The sequence below is a fragment of the Ailuropoda melanoleuca genome, chromosome 2, assembly GCF_002007445.2.
Source record: "Ailuropoda melanoleuca isolate Jingjing chromosome 2, ASM200744v2, whole genome shotgun sequence".
NCBI lineage: Eukaryota > Metazoa > Chordata > Mammalia > Carnivora > Ursidae > Ailuropoda > Ailuropoda melanoleuca.
Window position 1 is genome coordinate 71,513,025 of NC_048219.1, and position 22,270 is coordinate 71,535,294.

The following is a 22,270-nucleotide window of genomic DNA, read 5'->3' on the forward strand; positions in this document are numbered from 1 at the left end:
TTTCATATGCTTTGTTTAAATTTAAATGTTATATATAATATAGCTCCTCTGGATAGAAGCAGAAGGTCTTGATTAAATTGAAGACATAAGGGATTTTACAATGCCTATTCTCTAGGTATCCCCTTTCAAAAGACATTTTGAGAATATTCTAGAGTTACTCCCACAAAGTTACACAATGACTTAGTTAAAAATTATTGACTGCAAGATTTGAATGAGAGTACGTTTGCAAATCTGAGTATGGATTCTCCATTAAAGAGTTTATTTTATGCTCCTCATGCAGATGTAATTCCCGGGAGGAAACCCAAACAATTATACTCTTTGGTCTCACTAAGTCATATTTGATTCTGCTTTTGAAATCCAAGACTTTGAAGCTTACAATCTGACTAAAATGAGGAAGTTGTTACACTAAGAATCATTGCTTGGTGAGCAAAACAGGAATTGAGTTGCTGCTGATAGGTTGTTTATCCTATGCAAAAAAATCATCCTGTTTTCAGATTTGTTGCTGTGTGTGCACTGCAGTGCAACTCATACGTCTTCATGCTGGCTGCGTGCCCTAACATGACTTTGAACCACATCATCAAAGCTAGTCTGTGTTGTGATTTCCTTAAGAAATCTGGATAAAATTAATCAACGGTGACACCCAAGAATGGAGTCCAAGGACACGTGCTAAACTATGATAACTTCTGATTAGATTAACATCCCCCTGGAAAAGCCAGGCACATGGTTCTGTAACAGTAGCAAAATAAACAAACAAACTCACTGGGATTTTTAAACCATACTTAAGGCGCCAGTTTTCCCCCTGCCCAAATCATTGGTATTCACATAAGTTGTTCAGACAATTAATTTCATGTTATAGTCCTCATAATTTTAAAATAAAATTGTTACGTTTTATTCATTTACATTTTCTTACTAAGGCTAGAAGAGACATTTGACATAGTTTCTACCCAGTTACAGACTTCTGGTTCCAACATCAGAAAATATTTCATCCCTTTGTTCTGGATAGAAGAATTTATTAAACGCATGGCTTGGGGTAATGCGTTTCCTTTAGAGAGTGAACGTGTGTGAGGGTTGGACGGAATATATCTTTAAACAAATACTTTTGTGAAAGGCTCAAGGTGGACAACCTTGTAGAGGTATCCAAAAGATAATGGGGTCTTCTCCGTCAACTCATCCCCAAAGTTCTGTTATTGACAATAAGGACAGTCAAATCAAGTAATACCCCATATCCTCAAGTATATTCATTTGTGGTGGGATACAAATTTGGGTCTATTTATGTATTTTATGTATATTTTTAAATAAAGGTTTCAATGAAATTAATTTCTTCATTGTCCATAACCTAGGAAAGTAGCTGTTAATAATAAAGTAGCTTTCTGTGAAACGATGACATACTAGAGATGAAAATTTCAGTCAAAAGAGTGGGGTCACTTACAGTCTCTCCACGTTGTCCAGGGTGTCCTGGCAGACCATCCTTCCCAGGTGGCCCCTGAAATCACAAATATTAAAGAGCACATGTTGTAAATATTTCTTGAAATTGTTCATACTTTAAATGTAATCTGTTAGACAATTTTCTCATCATATTTTCATTAGGTGTCGTATTTTGATGTTCTGTTGATTTTATATATGGTAGTATGTGTGCGTACCTCCTTAGGATTATTCTATCTGTAACTGTGACCAAGAGAAAACTGTATAACTCTATTGCGAACATTTTACATTTAAATGATTTTGTTAGCATCTATTTTTTAAAAACATATTCACACAGATCTTTATTTTTAATTTTACAAAAAGGTTTAGTTCTTCAGTACTTGACAAATGAGTATTTTTCCCCTTTTTGGTGATCTGTCCCTAACTCAATTTCCTGTGCCTCAAGATTTGGATAGCAGAAAGATAGTGTCCTCTAGTGGTGGTCTGAGCTTCTAACTGGTAAGAATGAAAAGAAATACAAACATAAACAAGGGCACTTTGTCTCTCAATTGCTTCAAGTAAAGGGAACAAGGTAAGGTACAATGCTCAATTTTGGAAGTCATCAAAGCCCAATTTTCCCAGTTGGTTTTCTTAAATATCTTCTAGGACACAGAATGTTTGTTAAGCACCGGACAGAAAATCTACTATGTTATCACTTTCTCTAAAGGATGCTGTCTGTGTCATGACTGAAGAAATAAATGAAGCAATTAACTAAGCACTTAAAGTAAACAACTCTGTGTGGTTCCTGTGTTTTAGATCCTTAGTAGAAATAGACTGCTTCTTTAGTCTGCATTATGGATTATTTGCCCTACCCAAAAACCATTAAGTGTTGGGGTCAGATTTCAAAACACGTTTAATAGGTATAGGCAGAAATATTCTCACCTCTGGATAAATGAAGAGAAATAATCATTTTAATAACATTTTTAATGATAACAGATACACCTTTCACACTATATTAATCATTTAATGAAATTTATTTAGCTTAAAAATGTATTATTTACAAAAATCCATTTTAAAATATCGATTGTTTTTATACTGAGTTAGAAAAAAGGCTTTGTTTCAAAATAAGATTATTTTCACTGACAGCTTTGTTCCACTGGAGTAAGACTTCTTTGACGCTGGCTCCAACAGCTCAGGAGAAAGACCTCCCGACAGGGTCTAGTTCCAGCCCTGCTCCCTGATCTCATCTCGTCCCTGGCTGCCATGTGAATTAGCAGCTGTAAGAAATGGCTGTTCTTATGACTTTTCACAAGATTATTGCTTGCTCAGTGATTTGCTCATGTTTCCCAGGATCACCTCAGTGATACTAGTAACATCCTCTGAAAAGACCAAAACTGGATGGTTTTTAGCCAAGGCCCAAAAACATTTTTGGCAAACATTTAACCATTTCTTCTTTCAAAACCATCTATTACATATTTATGTATTAGGCACAGGTATACAGTAATATAAGAGTTAGCTCTGCCCTCAGTTTAAAGATGAAACATAAGTAGTCAATTCATAGTAGCTCCATGTAAGTTCAGTAATTCAAAACAGTAAATAAAAACAAATTCTGTAGCTTATTATTATTTTGATATATATAGGAATAAATGTGCAGTCAGTTTGGGGCAGAAGTAAAAGTTTTAACTGAAAACACAAAGAGTGGCAGCTAAAGGATAGTAAATATGAATGAGGCTTTTTTTCCCTTTTATACTAAAATGCCTCTCATATGATGTGTTTTGCCATCAGTGTAAACCATTTACATGTTTTCTAGCAAATCTGTAAATATAAATTTCAATATCTCATTATATTTGCTGATTTGGGAAGCATAGATTACACTTTTATTGCAAAATATTGCAACCCTTTAAAATGGTGGTCCTAGATCAAAATGACGTCACCTTGGTATGAATACAACATGATTTTTAATGACTTTACTACATATTGTGAGGGAACAGTGTTAATAGACTACATAAAGAATCCATACCATCATCATTTTTCTTGATTTAAGTATATATTTCAAATATTAAGTGATTAATTCTAAATAATTGCAATGGCCCCACACTATTATCCAATAAGATAAAGCAGAATAATTACCAAATAATTTCATAGCATTAATTTCAAAATAATGATTTAATTGGTCAAAAGAGACTTCCCCTTGATGTTGTCGAAGGGCAGTGGCAACAAATTTATCGAAATGAGAGTGTGCAAGGCAATCTGTGAAAAGACACTTATAAATAAATGTTAAGGATATTTTTTCTCTTCCCTTTGGAACTGAATTTTTATTTTTCCTCTTCTATAAATAGAATGTATGTCATAATAGTTGTGTCATGAATCTTAATCACCTCAAGTTAAAATTCTTCTTAAATAGGGTGACAATATCCTGACATTGGAGATTAACAGACTCTAAACATCAACATTCCAAGCACATAATCCATTTATGTATGTGTATCTGTGTGAATTTATATATAAAAACATACACACACACACACACACACACATACACATTTTCTGATTACAAAGAAGATGAACCAATTAATTTGTAGAAAAGGGAGCTTGGGTCTAGCCCTCTACCTGAATTTCTTCTTTCTGTATGAAAGAGATGAAGGCACTTCTGTCCTAAATGTTATAAAACTGCATACCAGAGAAATAATAGGTACTTTTATTTCATGCTCTAATGTTTCTCTTGTCACAGAAACAGAGTATAAAAATCATTTTGTTTAGCAGTGAAAGCAATGTTCCTTAACAGTGTCATGTCTCTCCAACTAGACTGCATGCTTCCCGAGTGTAGGCATTTATTATACTTCTAATACTTCTTAGAGACAAAATGCATGCATGATTAATGGCTCAAAACTTGTTGAAAGATACATGAGAGAATGGACTGAAAAAGTCTGAGGAAAAATGGGTCAAATGGTTTTCTTTGGCAATAAAATTACATTCCATGAAGGAAACAATTCTTAGCAATATGTACAATATGTACAAATATAAATGGTATGATAATGTGGAAGTTATACATATCACTGGATTTTATGTTGCTAAACAATGATCTGTGTACATGGTTTCAAAATATTTATGAGAAACGTCTTAGGTATATAATCATTTTTGTAACTATTTTCACTTCTTTACATGTGAAACTTTGTAAGACAATATTACATTTGGAAGGAAACTGAGATAGTGGGTAAACGACATTATATGCAGGTAGCATTGATACTATTTTATATTTAACACTAGCTATTTGCATTAAGACTTAAAATACTGTAATATAGATAACAGTCCTTTTTTGATATGTTTGCAGTAATAAAGCAAAACTGTTAGTGCTGAAACAATATTTTAAACAAAGTGTCTAAAAATTGTAGCCAAAAGTAAGAGATTGCTTCAGCATTTAATATTTACTGTAAGTCAGTATTTCATGATAAATAATTCATTTTTTAAAGATGTGAGCTAAAAGGCACATTTGAAAGTTATCAGTGAATTTGAGGGTTATTCAATTCAATAAAAAATTGGGTACCCATACTCATTTAGTTACAAATTACTTTCAACATATTTAAAAGTATAATGAAATCAGATGCAACATTTTTTTAAAATTTTAACATCTTAGTTCAGAATTTTCTGAATTGTTTCTTTATGAAAGATTGTTATTGGGCTATATTTGGTTAACTACAATTATTTGAAAATAGGGAATTGGGATTTACAATTTTTGAAATACTGGCATATATAAAAAGTCCCATATACCTTCCTCACACAAGGTGAATGTTGTGGTTTTGTCAAAAAGATTCAGTTCAAAATCAATTTAGAATATTCAGTTGAAAAACGTATATCAGTGAGCCTCCAAATGAAAATATCCAGAATGTGAGTAAAACTACTAGTAATGATTTAGTTACCTGTATTATTACAGTGAAAAAACATTGATTCTCAAATTATTGACTGAAAATTTTAACAATACTTAGCTTCCTGCTGAGTAGATCATATTCAAACTATGCTGGTTTTATTTTCAGCCAAAATATTTTTTAGCTTTGTCACTTAAAGTATGGCCCATGGAGCAGCAGCACTGGCATCAGCTGGACCTTTGTCAGTAATGTCACGACTCAAGACTCACCCCAGACCTACTAAGTCAAATCTACATTTTTAACAAGGTACCAACACAATTTGTATGCACATTAGAGTTTGCATAGCATTATCTAGTGTAGACCCGAAGACTGGCTTACAAACTTGAGCGTGCATCAGAACTCCCCGGAGAATTTGCTAAACCCAGACTGGGCCCCTCTAGTTGAGCGAGGTGGCATGTCTCACAAATCCCCAGTGGTGCTACAATGCTCTGACCCAAGGACCACACTTTCAGAACAACTTCCTTAGACACACGGGTGCTATGGCCCAAAACTCTGTGTTGAAATTCATGCTGAAATCCTAAATCGCATGTTGAAATTCATATGTTGAAATCCTAACCTTCAGAGGTGATGGTATTAGTCAGGTGGGCCTTTGGGAGGTGCTTAAGTGATGAAGGTGGAACCCTCATGAATGAGACATGAAAGGCTCTGGAGCTCCCCAACCCCTTTGCCACGTGAGGATACAATAAAAAGTCTGTTACCCGGAAGAGGCCCTCACCTGCCCACGCCAGCACCTTGATCTAGGACTTCCAGCCTCCAGAACTGTGAGAAATGAATTTCTATTGTTTATAAGCTATCTGGTCTCTGGGTGTGTTGTTTTGTTTGGTTGGGTTTTTTTTTTTTTTTTTTTTTTGTTATAGGAGCCAAAATGGACTAAAATAGTGGGTAAGTTGATTCTAGTTCTCATAAATAAACTGAGTAGTTGCTAAGAAAAGAAGCAGCAAACAGCTGAGCACTGAGCATGTCCTATGTCCCCAGGAATATTTAAGTATGAGAATAAAGGATTTCATTAACTTTGTGAAGATATTTGAATATCTGAGCAAATTTTATAAAAGGGTATAATTCAGAAAGGGTTAGCATTACATTGTTTAAAAGAATGCATGATAGAGACAAAAATAATAAATACAAATAAACTATAATGAGATGTAAATAATGTCAGAATACTAGAGAATGGTTAGGAAGTGATATTTTGAAGGATACACTGGGTGATGGGAGACAAAAGAGAAATACTGATAAAACAAATATTTAAGAATCAGTAACAGTTTTTAATGCCATCAGTAATATTCATTGCAGGAGAGGAATATTTGAGAGAATAACACCCATGCAATGTTGTTTCTGTCTTTGATATACTTTGAAAGGATATTTACTAAGATATATTTGAATTACATCAGAAACATTCAATAAACTGAAACAATAAATGGAACAAATTGAAAAATCTACATTCTTTGACATTACCAATTGCAATTTTGTTTTTATTAGAATTTTCATCAATATTTGTATCTAAAAATTATTTAAAATATAAACTATGAAGCTCAAAAATTTGGAAACATTGTCCAATGGAGAAAGATTAAGAAAACCTATGGTACTTACAGGAGGGCCTTTTGGTCCAGGGAATCCAACTGGACCCTGAGGTCCTTGAGGGCCCTGAAAAGAAAAAGCAGTGGAGAAATTTAAGACTATGCCTTGAAAAATACATCTTTATACTTTACTGTTTATTTCTACAGATGAACCAAAACATAGCATACAGCTTCTTCACCATAATGACAAACTGAGGCAATGCAACAGGATAATCTATGCTAATCCAAAAGCTAAGTGCATGATTTTTCACATTATTCATCACTCAAAACCACACATCACAGCAGTGGTCTTAAATCAAGAAAATTGTAAATATTTAGAATTCATATTAAAAGTGAACAGAACATAGATGTATCAAGAAGTTTCACAGATGCTGGACTTTTAACATTGGTTGGAAACATCCCTAAAAAGAAGTATTTCAATTCCATAGCCTTCCCCCAAAAAGTTATTTTTTAAATTGACTCTATAAATGTTCTGGCTCCAGTCAAACAAAACTAAAAGAAAAAAAAAAAAACAAAACAAAAAAGTGGCTAATCCAGAAAGACCTTTAACAAATTTCTATACTTAAAATTAATTTTTGAAGATGTCAATATTTCATTTTTTCATATATAAACTTCTTTTGTAGACAAGATGATAACATTTTATTGTATAATCATTCTCGTTAACATTCAATCCAAATAAAATTTATAATATTGTTCTTAACTTGATGCTTAATTAACTATATTATTCAACACTCATATTTACATATCTTTAAAATGCAGAAAGTAGACCTTATTATAGAGACAGAAAATAATTGGTAAAGATAATCCTTTATGTTCCCAGAATATAACAATTACATTTCTAAAAGAAATATATATAAAATGGAAGGTAATATAAAAAGATTTCTTAAGTAACTCAACTAGAATAGATTTATTTATACTTAAATAAAAAATAAAGTTTACTAAATTAGACTTTAATAGAATTTACTCTTTTTAATTTACAGTTTAGCCTTTCCAAGGGAAATGTCATTATCATTTTTAAGCCAATGTTAGTTCAGAAATTATCACAAATTATTGCTATTACCAGCATCCCATCTTAAAATCAAAAAAACCTTCAAAGTTAGATATGTCATTAAATAAATAGATATCACAGTGCAATTATCCAAAACACTGGGCAACTTTTGGGACTTACAAATTTTGGTACTCTTATTAAAGCATGAAGCTATCATTCTTCAGTATCTATCATAATATCTTAAGAACATTATAAACAAAGTTTTATTTTAAATACAAACCTTAAAAATAGTATTTTTTTTAGGTTATATAGCAAGCTCAATTTTTCTAATTTCTTAAAAGGTCATTCTTTGCTTTTTAAATTTTGGCTCCTTTTCAAATAAATTTGATTTTGAATTTAAACTTATGTAAGGAAAAAATTTTCAAAAATCACTTCTCTAAAGAATATTAAAAAAAAGTGGGTCTTTATAAAATTCCACAAAAAGTGTTGACATGTTCTGTCTGTATTAATCAAAATACTTTTCAGTGAAATGGAAAATACATACTTAGTGTAAAGATAATGTTGAAACCTGTTGGAACCAATCGGGGTTCCCAGAAAAAATACCTAGTTCAGTGAAATTTGAATTTTAGGTAAATAATTAATAATTTAATATGTCCTAAATATCGTGAGGGACATGCTTACACCACAAACTATTCTGTTGTTTTTGTAAAAGTTCTAATTTAATTGGGTGTCTTAGTCCTTTTGTTTGTTTTTATTTTGTTTTGTTTTGCTTTTGCTAAATCTGATGATCTTAGGCACAACTAAAAGCTATGAATGAAGTCTTTAATAACAGACATCCATGATCTGCAAATCACGAGTATGGGGAATTGTATTAAGTTGCAGCATATCCTAATGAGTATATATATATATAAACCTATATATAAAATATCCTAAGGCATGTATATAATATGTACATATAATACTATGTATACTTGTAAACAAATATATTGTTAAGGAAGTCATGGGCAGAAATAGGTATTCCCATTTCTAGTCCAACGGTACTACAAAACTCTCCCCCTAAACTTCCCAAGTCATATATTTTGAAGAAAATATTTTAATGATAATATTTCTGTCATTCTTCAACTATGCCTAAGACATAACTGAAAAGTTTACGAGAGGTAAAATCCTTTGCAGAAAATGAGGATATATTAGGGATAAAAGGTTTCATCAACTACACAGAACACAGGAAATGTGTTCTGTATATTTAAAATGCATGAATGTTATTTGAAAATAGTTACCAGCTTACTTCAAAGTTTTTTGTGATAACCTTTATTTTGATCCTCAAAAAATACTTTTCTTACTCTCAGAGGATTTTTACAGTTACAGGTAACCATGCTGTTGGGCCACAGTGTTATGCTCCAAAATTGTAAGTACATATGGTTGATCGTGATATTTTGGAATCCATACACAAAATATGAGCACAAAAAAGTTTGTGCTTTAAAGACAAAACTCCTGGTTCTGCTATAATTTGTGAAATGGTTCTACTCGATTTAATGATTTAGCCATTTTAAGTAAACTACATCTTCTTAAGATGACTTTGACCATAAAATTTTTCAAATGTATATATTATTTATGAACTCAAAATGTACAGAATAGGCTCAATTTGGGACTAGTTCATCAACAGTGAGAAACATTTAGTAGAAGTTTAATTTAATATGACCCAAAGCCTTGAAAAAACCGTAATTAAATGTTTATTCTTGTGTCTTATCTACTGACACTTCTGTCACAAATAGAAACTTTGTCCCCCCACCCCCCAAAACTACTTATTCTCAGGTTTTTTTTGTATAAATATCACAAGGTGTTTCTGTTTTTCTTTTGGTGAAACATCTATTATAAATTTTAAACAATAATATACAAAAAACATATTACTATGACTGCATACTACTGACCATTGCAATAGAATATTAAGAAGTGAGTCTAATTTCTTTAACAGTAATACAGAATTTATATTTAAAATTCTTTCAAGAAGATAGCTTTCAAAAACTCTGGCTACAAAACACTCTGCATTTTGCCAAAAGAAAACAAATAAAGGTCATGCTTACTCATGTATATTTAGCTTTATTTTATATCAATTGAAAATCAATTTACTGAATAGTTTTTCTATTTACTGGAATAGATGTTTTATCTTGATTTGAATGTGTATCGATTGTGACTTAATGGCTACTGGGAGCTTGCATTTTACCAGCGTAATGCTGCTTCCAGTGCCATGGACAAAATGAGTATCAATAGGGAAAGCAAGGGGAATGAAGGAGAAGGCACAGGTGTTATGTGGACATTTAAAAAAAAAATTGTTTTGGCTTGAGTTTAAGAGTGACATCATAGAGCAATTATGCACAATATTACTCTCATTTCGAGAACAAAATTAGTAGTACATAACTAATTCTGCTTTTCTTAAAAAGAAGTCAATGAGAAATACAGGTGTTTTTTAAACTGTCTAGATTTTGCAAATTACTGCGTACATGTTTTTGCAGACACATGTACCTTTTCCCAGAAATGTAAACACTTGCAAAATATTAATATTAATTTACATTATGCTACTATATCATACTTACTCTTTCACCAGGAGGACCCGGAGGGCCATCACCGCCTGAAGTGCCCTGACAACAGCAACAACAACGAAAGAGAAAAAAAGAAAGAAAGAAAAGAAAAGACAAATCAGTTTTGATTCCTTCTCCTCGCTTTCGTCCTCTGAAGAGGAACTGAGAGCAAACCCAAATGGGAGGGGTACTCATAATACCTTTGGGCCAGGTTTCCCAGTGGGGCCCCTCGCACCTCTTGAACCTCGAGGACCCTGCAGAGAAGAGCAAAAAATGAAACTCATCTGGTGCCAAGCACAGCCAAAAGCACAGGATCAGTTTTTATTTTTGAAGACATTATTTTGGAAAATTAAATCCAGACAGAAAAATGAAAATCATGATTTTAAATCAAGGTACCCACCGTTGGACCACGCTGACCCCGAGGGCCTGGTTTGCCAGCGACACCCTGCCAAAGACAGTTCAAACAGTTTCAGTATGCGGCGAATCACAGTCCACTGTGAGTCGAGTGCTGAGAGAGAGGAACTCATGCAAGAACACTGATATTCGATAGTCCAGGGCAATATACCATACCCGTGCACCTTTCTCTCCATTGGCGCCTGGAAACCCAGGAAATCCAGTGGAACCCTACAAAAATAAAAATCATAAACAATGAGCATGGTAACTAACATTTTTAGCCACAAGCTGTAAGCCTGTTGGAACACACCGAGTCTCACAAGCTGGTAATAGTTAAGTCAGAAGTAGAATTTTAAGATACCATACAACCTCTATGCATGTATTTGAAAATGAACTTACAGTGATATCTGAAATCCTGAAGCATTGAAAGCATGAATTGATAAAACATATTTTAGTTTTTAACTTTAAAATAATTAATCAAATATTATCATTTCTCATATTAGAAAATAGCAATTAAAGGACATTTTATATACAATAATTTTGACTTACAATTCTACATACTTCCTTCAACTTGGAAGAAAAATCCTATTTTTCATGAGCATGGATAATTATTAAAATAGGAATGTTATAAAACAGTTTTCCTGAATTAACATTATTGCATTTATGTACTTATCACTTTTTAGTTTATTTTTATACCTTTAGAACTAAATAAAATCATAAAGACTAAAAGTCTTCTTCCACCTTTTCTGTTTGATGCTTGAATGTGGTTAGATCTAGCTGAGAGTCTAAGTCAGAAAGTCCAGCATTAAAATACTGTTTTTGGAATTCCGAAGACATAAATTCAAGACTTAGGTTTATCATACATTCACCTAAGTAAGTTGGGTACATTACTTATCCTCTTTAAGCATAGTCTTTTCTCCTGCAAAATGAGGGCGCTCACCCACATCTTATAGGCACTTTGAATTTGTGGGAGGTTAGGATAAAGGAAGGCAAGGTATAAAAATGATAATAATAGATAATAATAGATACTGGTTATTTAGAGATGTAATAAGCACAGTAAAAGCATCATGTCATTTCATCCACAAACAGCCATATCTTACAGAGAGAATATAATTCTCCCATTTCACCTAGTGCATATGTCCAGATTTTCATCTGCTCAGAGATTCCTTTTAATATGACTGTGATTGTTTTGCCTCATCACCGTACCATGAAATAGAACAGATTAAGATTCAGATCCCGTCTCCTCAACTTGCTAACTATGAGACTCTGGAAAGTGTGGGAGGGCTTCCGAATACTCGCTTTTCCTATTCAGACCACTATACAAATTAAATGCAATAATGTGTAAAGTATCTAGCACAGAGTAGTAGAGATTCAGATTTTACACACTTCCCCATACGTTAGGGAGATATAATAAAGCCTTCTTTGACTTGAATCCTTTCCCTGCTTTTTTATCCATTCCTTTGGATTGAATTACCCCTAAAATAATATTTCTCCAAGTGATATGTGGCCCTCTCTGTATCAAAATAGTCTAGAGTGATTTCATATTTTTAGGATCAATTTCTTTGGCAGGAGGATCCAGGAATCTGCATTTTTAACAATTTCTTCAGGTGACATATACAACACATACCAATTGTATTTCCACCACAAGTCAGGAAAATCATATGTGAAGCCTTATGATGATCAAAACAATAATCCATAGTGTGCACTGCTAACCTTCTTCTGATGACCCATTTCCCAATATATTCTAGTTCATGTCTATAGACATGTAATATTCACATAATGGGGAAATAATGTCTGCAAATTACATTTGTTTAAAGGGCTTTCAAAGCCATTGCTCTTTCTCTACAGAGAATTAGATAGATCTGGTAGAGCATAGTACTATGTGACTTCTCTAGAAATTTGACAAGCAAGTACAATCCAATATGGAAATATCTACTCTATCAGATTTTATATGAGAGCAAATATTCATTTCTGTCTTGAGTAGAATAGATAACTAATCATATTTATAGAGACTCCATTCAAACAAATTGCTCTATGCATCAATTTCATTTTTAATAAGTTTATTTTCTTACATAGTTTCTGCTCTAAGCAGCTTATGGGGAAGTAACAAAAATGTCCAATCCACCAGCTAAACAGTTTATAGTATATGGGCATAGTCTTCCTCTATTCTCACATAAGGGGTTACCACCAAAGTATACAATTTCCATGAAAAGGCATTATAATGCTTGTAAATGGAAAGAACAAACAGCAAACAAAATGCCCAAAAGTCAAAAGTTAATGGTGAAATTGGCTCACCAATTGTGAAACTTTTAAAATTATTTGAATGCTATTTTAAGTATAAAGAATCCTACGCTAAAATAGATTTTACTTTTTGAAGGAGCCATCATTTTATATACTTACAGTGGCACAACTTTCAAATACCCATTGTGATGTATATTGCTAGAAAGATATTAAATAAATTATATTGTCTAATTATAGTCCTTAAATTGCTTAAAAAGAGATTAGCAGCCAAATTTCACTTTTAGTACAATACAGATTTAAATCTATTCAAAATTCATTAGCTTCCACATAGGAAAAAAAATGTGAAGCTTCTTTGGTCTTTGATGAGCCCATTATTTTTTGTTTTAGAACCAAGAAACATAAATCATTTTTGATCATAAAAAAAGTTGTTATGAAGAAAAGTAATATAAAAAATAAAAACCAGAGTTTCAGACATTTTGGTTAAACAGTAAAGAAAAATGTTTGATTCCTCTAGGAAGAAACATTTCTCTCCAGTCATTCTGGTGCATTTTGTTAATAAAAATAACTCAAAGAATATTGAACAGAGTATTGTCTCAGGAAAAAAAAAAACAGAAGAAAATAAGAATGTCAAATAAAGAATATTGTGTTCATTCAAGTAATATGACAGTTTTCTGTTTTTAAATCAAAACACCACAACTGCAATTCAACTTTGTAATTAGATCAAGAACTCTTCAAGCAATCTAAAGATGGTTTAAGATTGTGGGTTATGCAGTGAATGTTTTTTTTTTTTTTTTACTCATAATACTTTTGAAAATGCTTGACATTTGAAAGGAAGGTAGCTAGGAGACAGGGCAGTGTATTAGAGACAATATTTAAAAGGTAAAACTTACTAATCAGTGTTCTAAATGTAGCTAGAAACCTTTAAATGATGCTCATGTTATTCTAATCACAAATGAAATGAATCTCATTTTAGAAGGGCTCAAAGCATTATGTTTAACTCCTACTATATAAGGAAATGCATATTTTCCAGAAACTCAATGAAAAATTATACAACAAAGCCAGGTGGCAAGCCTAATATAGTGTCATCACATGACAATGAGCAAACCCAAGTGCATGCAGTTCACATTTGTCAAGAGGAAGGACATTATGGTTTCCCAATGATTATCTGTGAAACTTATTAATAAGTATATGTTTGAGGATTATTATACAAATACGATTTATCTTCATATACTATACCTGTCAAGCCTGAATGGGTCAAACAGAGAGAGATAGATCAAAAATAGATATATGATAGATGATAGATAGATAGATGATAGATAGATAGATAGATAGATAGATAGATAATAGATAGATAATATCATGGACATATACCCATCTTAATAGTAATAACCAAAATGTACATATTAATCTAGTTAACCACTTTAACTAGTCAGTGCATGAAGTGCAGCCTTGACAAAGTTTTATGATTAGCTTGAGGAAAAGTTGTACAGCAAAGTAATATATTTTTAAACCATCCATTTTTATGCTTAAATTATGTATATTTCAAATAGCTAAAAGTAGCACTTGAGTTCTATAGTGGATTGAATGGTGGCCCCAAATCAATATATCCAATATTCAAATCTCTGGAAGGAGAATGTTTCCTTATTTAGAAAAAGAGGTCTTCATAGGTGTAAATTAAGTGAAGGATCTTGAAATGAGATCATCCTGGATTATGGTCCCTAAATGCAAAGACAAGTGTCTCTGTAAGACAGAAGACAAGACATAGGAGAAAAAAAAAAAAAAAAGGCTATGTGAAGGCAGCAGAGATTGGAGTTACAAAGACACAAACCAAGGACCACCCTGGGCTACCAGAAGCTAGAAGAGGCAAGGATAGACTCTCCTTTAGAGCTTTTGGAGGGACCGGGGGCCCTGCTGACACCTTGATTTTAGACTTCTGGTCTCAAGAACTGTAAGAGAGTAAATCACTGTTTTAAGTCACCAAGTCTGTGGAGATTTGTTACAGTAGCCTTAGGAAACAAATACTGTGGAAATGAGGGAAAATAAAGATATTGAAAGATGTATAGTAATTCTTTTTTTTTTAAAGCAGCAAGTGGAAATTCCAACCCTTAGGGTACTAGAAATGAAATCAAAAGCTATTCTCCATCACCTCTTATCCCCATTATCACTTCTAGATATACTAGCATGCCACCCTGGAATGGTCCTTGTTCCAATTACAAGGAAGTAGCTGACTATGCCTTCCCTTCATGACCTTGTCTGCTAAAATACTCCAATCCATAATCACCTAAGCTCTCTGAGCCCCCTGCACACCAAACACCGACATACCCCATGTCTTTCTCTTGTGAGATTATATTTTAAGGATTCATCATCTCTATGGCACAAACTGAAAGGTAATTCTGTGTAATTAATTTCTACAAAATGTAGAAAAAATCAAGCCAATTGTTTTACCTTTGGACCTTGTCGTCCTGGATATCCTGGTAATCCTGGAACACCAAGTTTCCCCTAAAATTAAAAAAATAATAATAACAAATAAAAAATTCTAAGTTGAGGATTCAATGATGAGTTTAGTCATTTTCCTAAAAATTAGAACCACATATTTGAACACTGGGAAGGAAGATTTGCAAGTTTTCACCATACTTTACTTACATTAAATTTCCTCATTTGAATAGGGAAAAAATTGCTTTGGACATATTTCTAATTCTATAATGTTTGCTAACTTAACTTCTGTCTAACTGACAGTGCCTTCTTTGGGGACACAGAACTCTGAGCTAAAGAGAATTCTAGGACTCCTGAACTTTTAAGCGTGAATAAAGAAAACGCTGGAGCTTTTTCAACATTGAAACTATTTAAAGTTAGTTGATGTAGTTAGAACTATATTTAGATTATATCATTTGAACTAAAGTGAATCTTTTTGATAAGATTCATTTTTTACTGTAAATATAAAGCGAGCAATCATGAGTTATTTAACTATTTCTCATTGAGTAGTTTAAATAACTATACAAGAAATTCTGACCTAATTTTTGAGCAACTTTTCTTCTTTTATTCAAACATCTGGATAAATCTGGGTTAATCAATGTATCAAACGTTGCAAACTACAGCTAAGTCATGATGACTTTTGTGGAGTGTTAATTCCTGTGGGTGAGGACTTAAATGTGCCACAATTTTGTTCCAGTGCAATGAGATTACCCTTCATTCTAAAAGTGCTAAAACAAATGGTGAACTATTACAAAGTCCACAGATGTGTAACAACTACCAAGAGGCTTAAAATGCTATACTGAGAAAATTGCCCCCTGAACAAAGCATTAATTTAAAAATACAGGTAGAGAGAAAATTAAATTAAGTTGAATGAATTGAATCAAATATGTTTGTGGAATTTTACTGTGACTTATTTTCCTTAAGATTTCATGAAAGCACACTTCACGTATAAAATATTATTTACCAAACTCTTAAACATTAGGAAGCACATAGTATCATTATTTCCCATGTACACTTAAACAAAATAAGAACAGAAACAAAAACAAATCCAAATTACTATATACAACAGTAAAAGTTGAGCTGTAACTTTATAAACAATAAATTTTTTACTAGAGGGATCAAGGCAAGAAAACAGGAATATAGTTTATGACCGTGTTCTTAGAGATTGAACTAAAGAGCTGTCTGATTCAAGATCAACGCTGCATAGGTAAACAGCCTTCAGATGGGAAATATGCAAACAAGTCCTAAGAAGCATGCTTATAATGATGTCCCTTTGGATACATTAAGTTATCATATCTGCTTTATGCCACTGATTTCAAGTTTAATAAAAATCTCTAATTATGATCACAAAGCCTTTGTGTTCTATGTTAATTACTGTAATATAATATAAACTCTTATTCACTTCAGAGTCATTTCAAAATAAACCCAAACAGAAAATTTGTTTGCATTTTCAATAGGGTGATAGGCAACTTCAATAAAGGGAAAATAATAATGAAATATTAAAAATGAAGAATTGTGGGGTAAAGTCCTGATGCCTCTGAACAGAGAGGTGGGATCATTTATACAAATAAAGTGGAGCAAGGATGAGAGGAAGGTCCAGAAGAGTCTCAAACTATTGGCAAGTGAGTACTTGAGTGGAAAGCTTGGAAGCCCTTGTTTTCTCCCATTCTTTCCTTCCCTGCCTAAACACGCTGACATCCTTCATCACTTCACAATTGGCAGCTGGGAGGGTGAAACTACAGAAGAACCACTACAACGGGATTCCTAATGACATGAGGAAGTATTTTCTTACTTATCTAGTCACAGTGCCTGTAAAATCCTCATACATTTTTCTTCTGAGACAGGATGGCAAGAAGGGAAATTAAAATTTTCTTAAGTAGCACGGGATTTCCATATTTCACAGAATAATGGTGTGCTTAATAGAGAAAATTTGGAAAGCAGATATACATATTAAAAGGAAGGAAATCATCTGAAATATACCACCAAGAAATAATTATTATTTATATTTTCCTTTAGTGTATGTAATAGGATAACATTTATCACAGACATTTCTCATTCTTTCTTAATTTAGTTACATTTATAAGGTGTTCACCACATCACTAAATACTCTACAAAGGCATTATTTCAATGTTGTGTAATATTACATGTAAATGTAAATGTAATGGTTGAAAATGTTTTTGACATATTACATATAGCACAAAGGCTCTGCAACCAATGAGTATTAGAATTATCTGGGGATGTTTTAAAACATAGCGATGCTTGGGTTAACCCCAGACTAAAATTAAAATCTCTTGAAGTTGGGCTTGGACAACAGCATTTTTTTTAAAACACTTGCTCTGTGAAAATGCATGTTTATGTGAAAAAATAGAAAGTGTACATTTTGGCTTGAGGAACAAAGATGATTCTGCTTCCTCCAAAACAATAAGTAGACAATCTTTCATTAATTCTTTGAACCTTTGTTAATCATGCTCAAATTCTCAACCTCTAATGTGCAAGAGCTTGAAAAGCAGTTGATTCTGCATGGCCAAGGAGAACGGAGGGGATAGGCAACAAGGGAGAATGAAAAAGGATAAATGGACCCATCTCGTGGTTATACTCCTACCAGTATATGGATATACTTGAAATGTAATCGAATATCTAGATTTCTGACATGGGTGACTAAAAATATTTTAAATGATGATGAAATATCATCTGCATGAGCACCTGGGAATTTAAAATTGTTCACTGACCTTTTCTCCTGCTTGACCAGAAGGACCAGGGTCTCCAGTTGGACCAGCTCGACCTTTGGGTCCCTCAGGGCCATCTTCTCCTCTTGGACCTATTTGACCAACTTCTCCCTGAAACACAGAGTAACAACCTTCTTGTAATTTAAAATATATTGGAGACTGAATGACAGAGATTATAGTCTATCAAAAAGTCGTATTCTTCAACTCCTCATTTGTTTACTCATGCTTTATTTAGGACAAAGAGGTTTGAAAATCTTTTATTTCATCAATCATTCCATTAGTAAATAAACAACTGCATATAGTCTGACATTTGAAACCTATAGAAGTCCGATGTTACTGTGTTTCATACTAAAGTAATCTTAATAAATCTGTGTTGCAGAAAGAAAGAAAAGAGTAAAAATCAAGGTTAGATTGTGGAGGGTGGCAAAATAATCAACCCCAAAATATGCCACTCGGAGATGAAGATTATTTTGAGTTGAACACAAGTGAGAAGAAGCAGAAACAAGACAAGGTGCTAAAAACAGGATATAAATTGCAAAAACACCATCCCTCCCCTCTCTACAAGAAAGGACAACAGTTAATCACTAGAGACTGCTAGACTCTCATTAGTCCGGAGTCAAAAGCAGACACCAAAGAACTTTATTAACTAGACTTTATCTACCATTACTTTTCCATATATCAGCCTTCCCACAATTTGCAGCCCTAGAAACTCAAAATCCTTTTCCTTGTCATGTCTCTAAAAATGTATTCTTTTTTTGCTAAAATGCCATATGAGCCTAAATTCTAACAACTCCTCTGAGTTAATTACCATCGAGTGCTCCCGTGTATAAACCTGAGGCACATGCTAGACAAATTCTGTTTGTTTTTGTCTTGTTAATCTGTCTTTTGTCAATCTAATTTTACAGGGCCCCAGCCTAAGAACCTAGCAGGTTAGTAGGAAAAAGTAATTTTCCTCTCTGACAATAGCAATTTGGAAATCACTGTTTGGAACACAAGAAAAATGTCTCCATTTTAGACTTTGGTTTTCACCTTGAAATGTGTTAAGTTATTGTCCCCATTCTGGAAACAGGCATTATGTATTTTTTAGGGAAATAAAAATATTCTGCAGTATGCTTCTTTGATATTAGGTATTATGGTGTTAGATATAAAATAAATCTTCCCAATAAAACACTTAGTTTACTTTGGGTAACTCAGATTTTGGTTTTTTTCTAGATAATCATTACCAGAAAACAAGTATATGCAAACTTTTACGCTCAAAAATTCAAGATCACTAATCATGGAAGTTCAAGAAAGTTGCTGATATATGGTTTCTAAGCAACAGAGTTCACTACAAAATTTAGAAGAAACCTATCAAACTACTTCTTTTAAGAAATTTGATCATCAATTTAGAAAATATCTATAAACAATACTACTCAATTTTTTATACACACACATATGTAGGTTATAGAACACATAGAAATGTAATATAATATCTGAAAGACTATATTATCTCCACAAAAATTAACATGTGTAATCTTCATATAAAAACCAAAGTCAACAAAGTCTCAGTACAAACATTTTTATTTATCCCGTGCTTGCTGTATTTAAATATAAGAATATACACACATGCATACATACACACACACATAAGTGTTCATATTCTGGATTGAATTTTCTTCTTACTTACTCTATCACCTTTAAGACCCATGTCACCTTTGAATCCTGGAAAACCATCTTCACCCTAAAAAATAAAAGTAATAAAGCAGGTGTTGAATGATTTGTTTCAACGAATCTAAAATATGGCTATATAATATATGAACACTGATAATTTCGGGAAAATTGTTCTGAGAAATGTGCATCGTGTTGTGAAACTTCCTTCTCCCTATTCTAACCTTTATTGTCCATATCCTCTCATTTTCTATTATTATTGGTTCTAAGTTACTCTAGGAAATTCTTTTCAAATGTGTCCATTAAATCTCCTTTATCTTATGGGGGAAATAACCATTCTCTTTGTAACAACATATATCTTATGCCATTTGAACAAAGAAAAAGTAAATATTTAAATAATTATCATTTTAACTTTGGAATACAAGAAATTTTGACTACAAAATAAAATGTCTTTACCCTTAATTACTAATTCATACCAAAGAATATTATATCTGCATTTTGTATCATGTGCTTTAAATATGCCTTCTAGTTCAACTCGTGCTCTATATTACAATCTCTTTTCAGATGAAGAATAAGCAAACCAATATTATCCTTTACATGTACATAGATAACACTCATTATCACAAACAGACCAATAATACCAAAAATTGGGACTTCTTTAATAAAGAGAGCAGAGATTTTGACTATGGAAATATTTCATACCATTCTTAGCGAAATCTAGACTTTTAAAACTAAGCTTCATGAACAAACTTACTATCTCTTAATTTAAAGAAAATAAAATGAAAAAATTAAGTTCCTAAGGAATAACCACTCAATTTTTCAATAGCATTAATTGAGCATTACTCTGCACGGAGTATTTCAAGATTTCTTTTTTTTTTAAAGATTTTATTTATTTATTTGACAGAGATAGAGACAGCCAGCGAGAGAGGGAACACAAGCCAGGGGGAGTGGGAGAGGAAAAGCAGGCTCATAGCAGAGGAGCCTGACATGGGGCTCGATCCCATAACACCGGGATCATGCCCTGAGCCGAAGGCAGACGCTTAACCGCTGTGCCACCCAGGCGCCCCTCAAGATTTTTATTTTAACAATAAAAACTGAAAGTTGAACATTTGCATTAATTTTGGTACAAATGGAGTAGAATGGGTGTTCGGAGAAGAGAGACAATGATGATGATGAGGGTGGTGGTGGTGGTTCTGGTGTTGTTGGGAGTGAGGCAGGAAGTCAGTTGAAGTTTTTTGTTTTTTTTTTAAAGATTTTATTTATTTATTTATTTATTTATTTATTTATTTATTTATTATTTATTATTATTTATCTCAGCCAGCGAGAGAGGGAACACAAGCAGGGGGAGTGGGAGAGGAAGAAGCAGGCTCACAGTGGAGGAGGCTGATGTGGGGCTCGATCCTATAACGCCGGGATCACGCCCTGAGCCGAAGGCAGACGCTTAAGCGCTGTGCCACCCAGGCGCCCCCAGTTGAAGAAGTTTTGACAGGGGAGTTAGTATCTTAGTTAGGAGTTAGAGAATGGATGTGACTTGCAGAGTTTGAGGAAAGGACATATCATCGGGTCGAGTATGTGAACACAGCTAGCAAGGTTGGCACACATACACATCCTGCTGCCAAATGGCCCCTATAAAAAACAAAACTGATCACATCAATTTTTACTTTAAAGCAACTCAATAGTTTCAAGTCACTAATAATGAATGTAAGCTGCCAACTCCCCTCCCCTCCTGACCATGATCTAGCCCTTGTTTGTCCACTTTGGAGTCTTACCTTTGGTCTCAAATCTCCCCTCCACACCCACCCAACACCCTGAGATTGAGTACTAGAAAAACTGAATTACCTGTATTTCCACTTGTAATTGTTTTTTAGATTGTATTTATTTTTGTGAGAGAGGGGGGCAGAGGGAGAGGCAGACTCCTCACTGAGCAGGCAGCTCCCACAAGGGGCTCAATCCCAGGACCCTGGGATCATGACCTGACCCAAAGGCAGATGCTTAATTGACTGAGCCCCCCAAGCGTCCCTCATTTGTAATTCTTCCATTGGTTTCCATTGTCATACACACACCTGCAAATCCTTTGTCTTCTCTTTCTACCTCTGTTTACCTTTACTCTTCTTTCCAGACTCAGTTCATAATTCTATAAAATTTTATCATGACCTAAATCTCTACCCTACCCCCTACTCAAAATTAATCCCTCTGTCCTGTGTGCTCCCTCTAAGCATTTATTATTGTAACAACATGCCATTCTGCACTTAGTAGATCATAGTTCTTTCTTTTACAAAGTGGTAGAAAACAAGACTTATGCCTAATTAGCCTCTGCACCTACAGTGCCTAG

At 33.3% G+C, this 22,270-nt stretch overlaps 1 protein-coding gene across 2 annotated transcripts in view; it reads right to left on the minus strand.

Annotated features, from left to right (window-relative positions):
- COL11A1 (collagen type XI alpha 1 chain) overlaps positions 1 to 22,270 on the minus strand; it is a 188,127-nt gene that overhangs the window by 70,558 nt on the left and 95,299 nt on the right. For both annotated transcript variants that reach the window (XM_011224596.3, XM_011224597.3), the window contains exons 29-37: positions 19,958 to 20,011; positions 18,295 to 18,402; positions 15,539 to 15,592; positions 11,030 to 11,083; positions 10,860 to 10,904; positions 10,660 to 10,713; positions 10,475 to 10,519; positions 6,909 to 6,962; positions 1,430 to 1,483 (exon numbers count right to left, since the gene is read on the minus strand). In XM_011224596.3, coding sequence (XP_011222898.1) covers positions 1,430 to 1,483; positions 6,909 to 6,962; positions 10,475 to 10,519; positions 10,660 to 10,713; positions 10,860 to 10,904; positions 11,030 to 11,083; positions 15,539 to 15,592; positions 18,295 to 18,402; positions 19,958 to 20,011 — 522 coding nt within the window. The remainder of the gene's footprint in view (positions 1 to 1,429; positions 1,484 to 6,908; positions 6,963 to 10,474; positions 10,520 to 10,659; positions 10,714 to 10,859; positions 10,905 to 11,029; positions 11,084 to 15,538; positions 15,593 to 18,294; positions 18,403 to 19,957; positions 20,012 to 22,270) is intronic.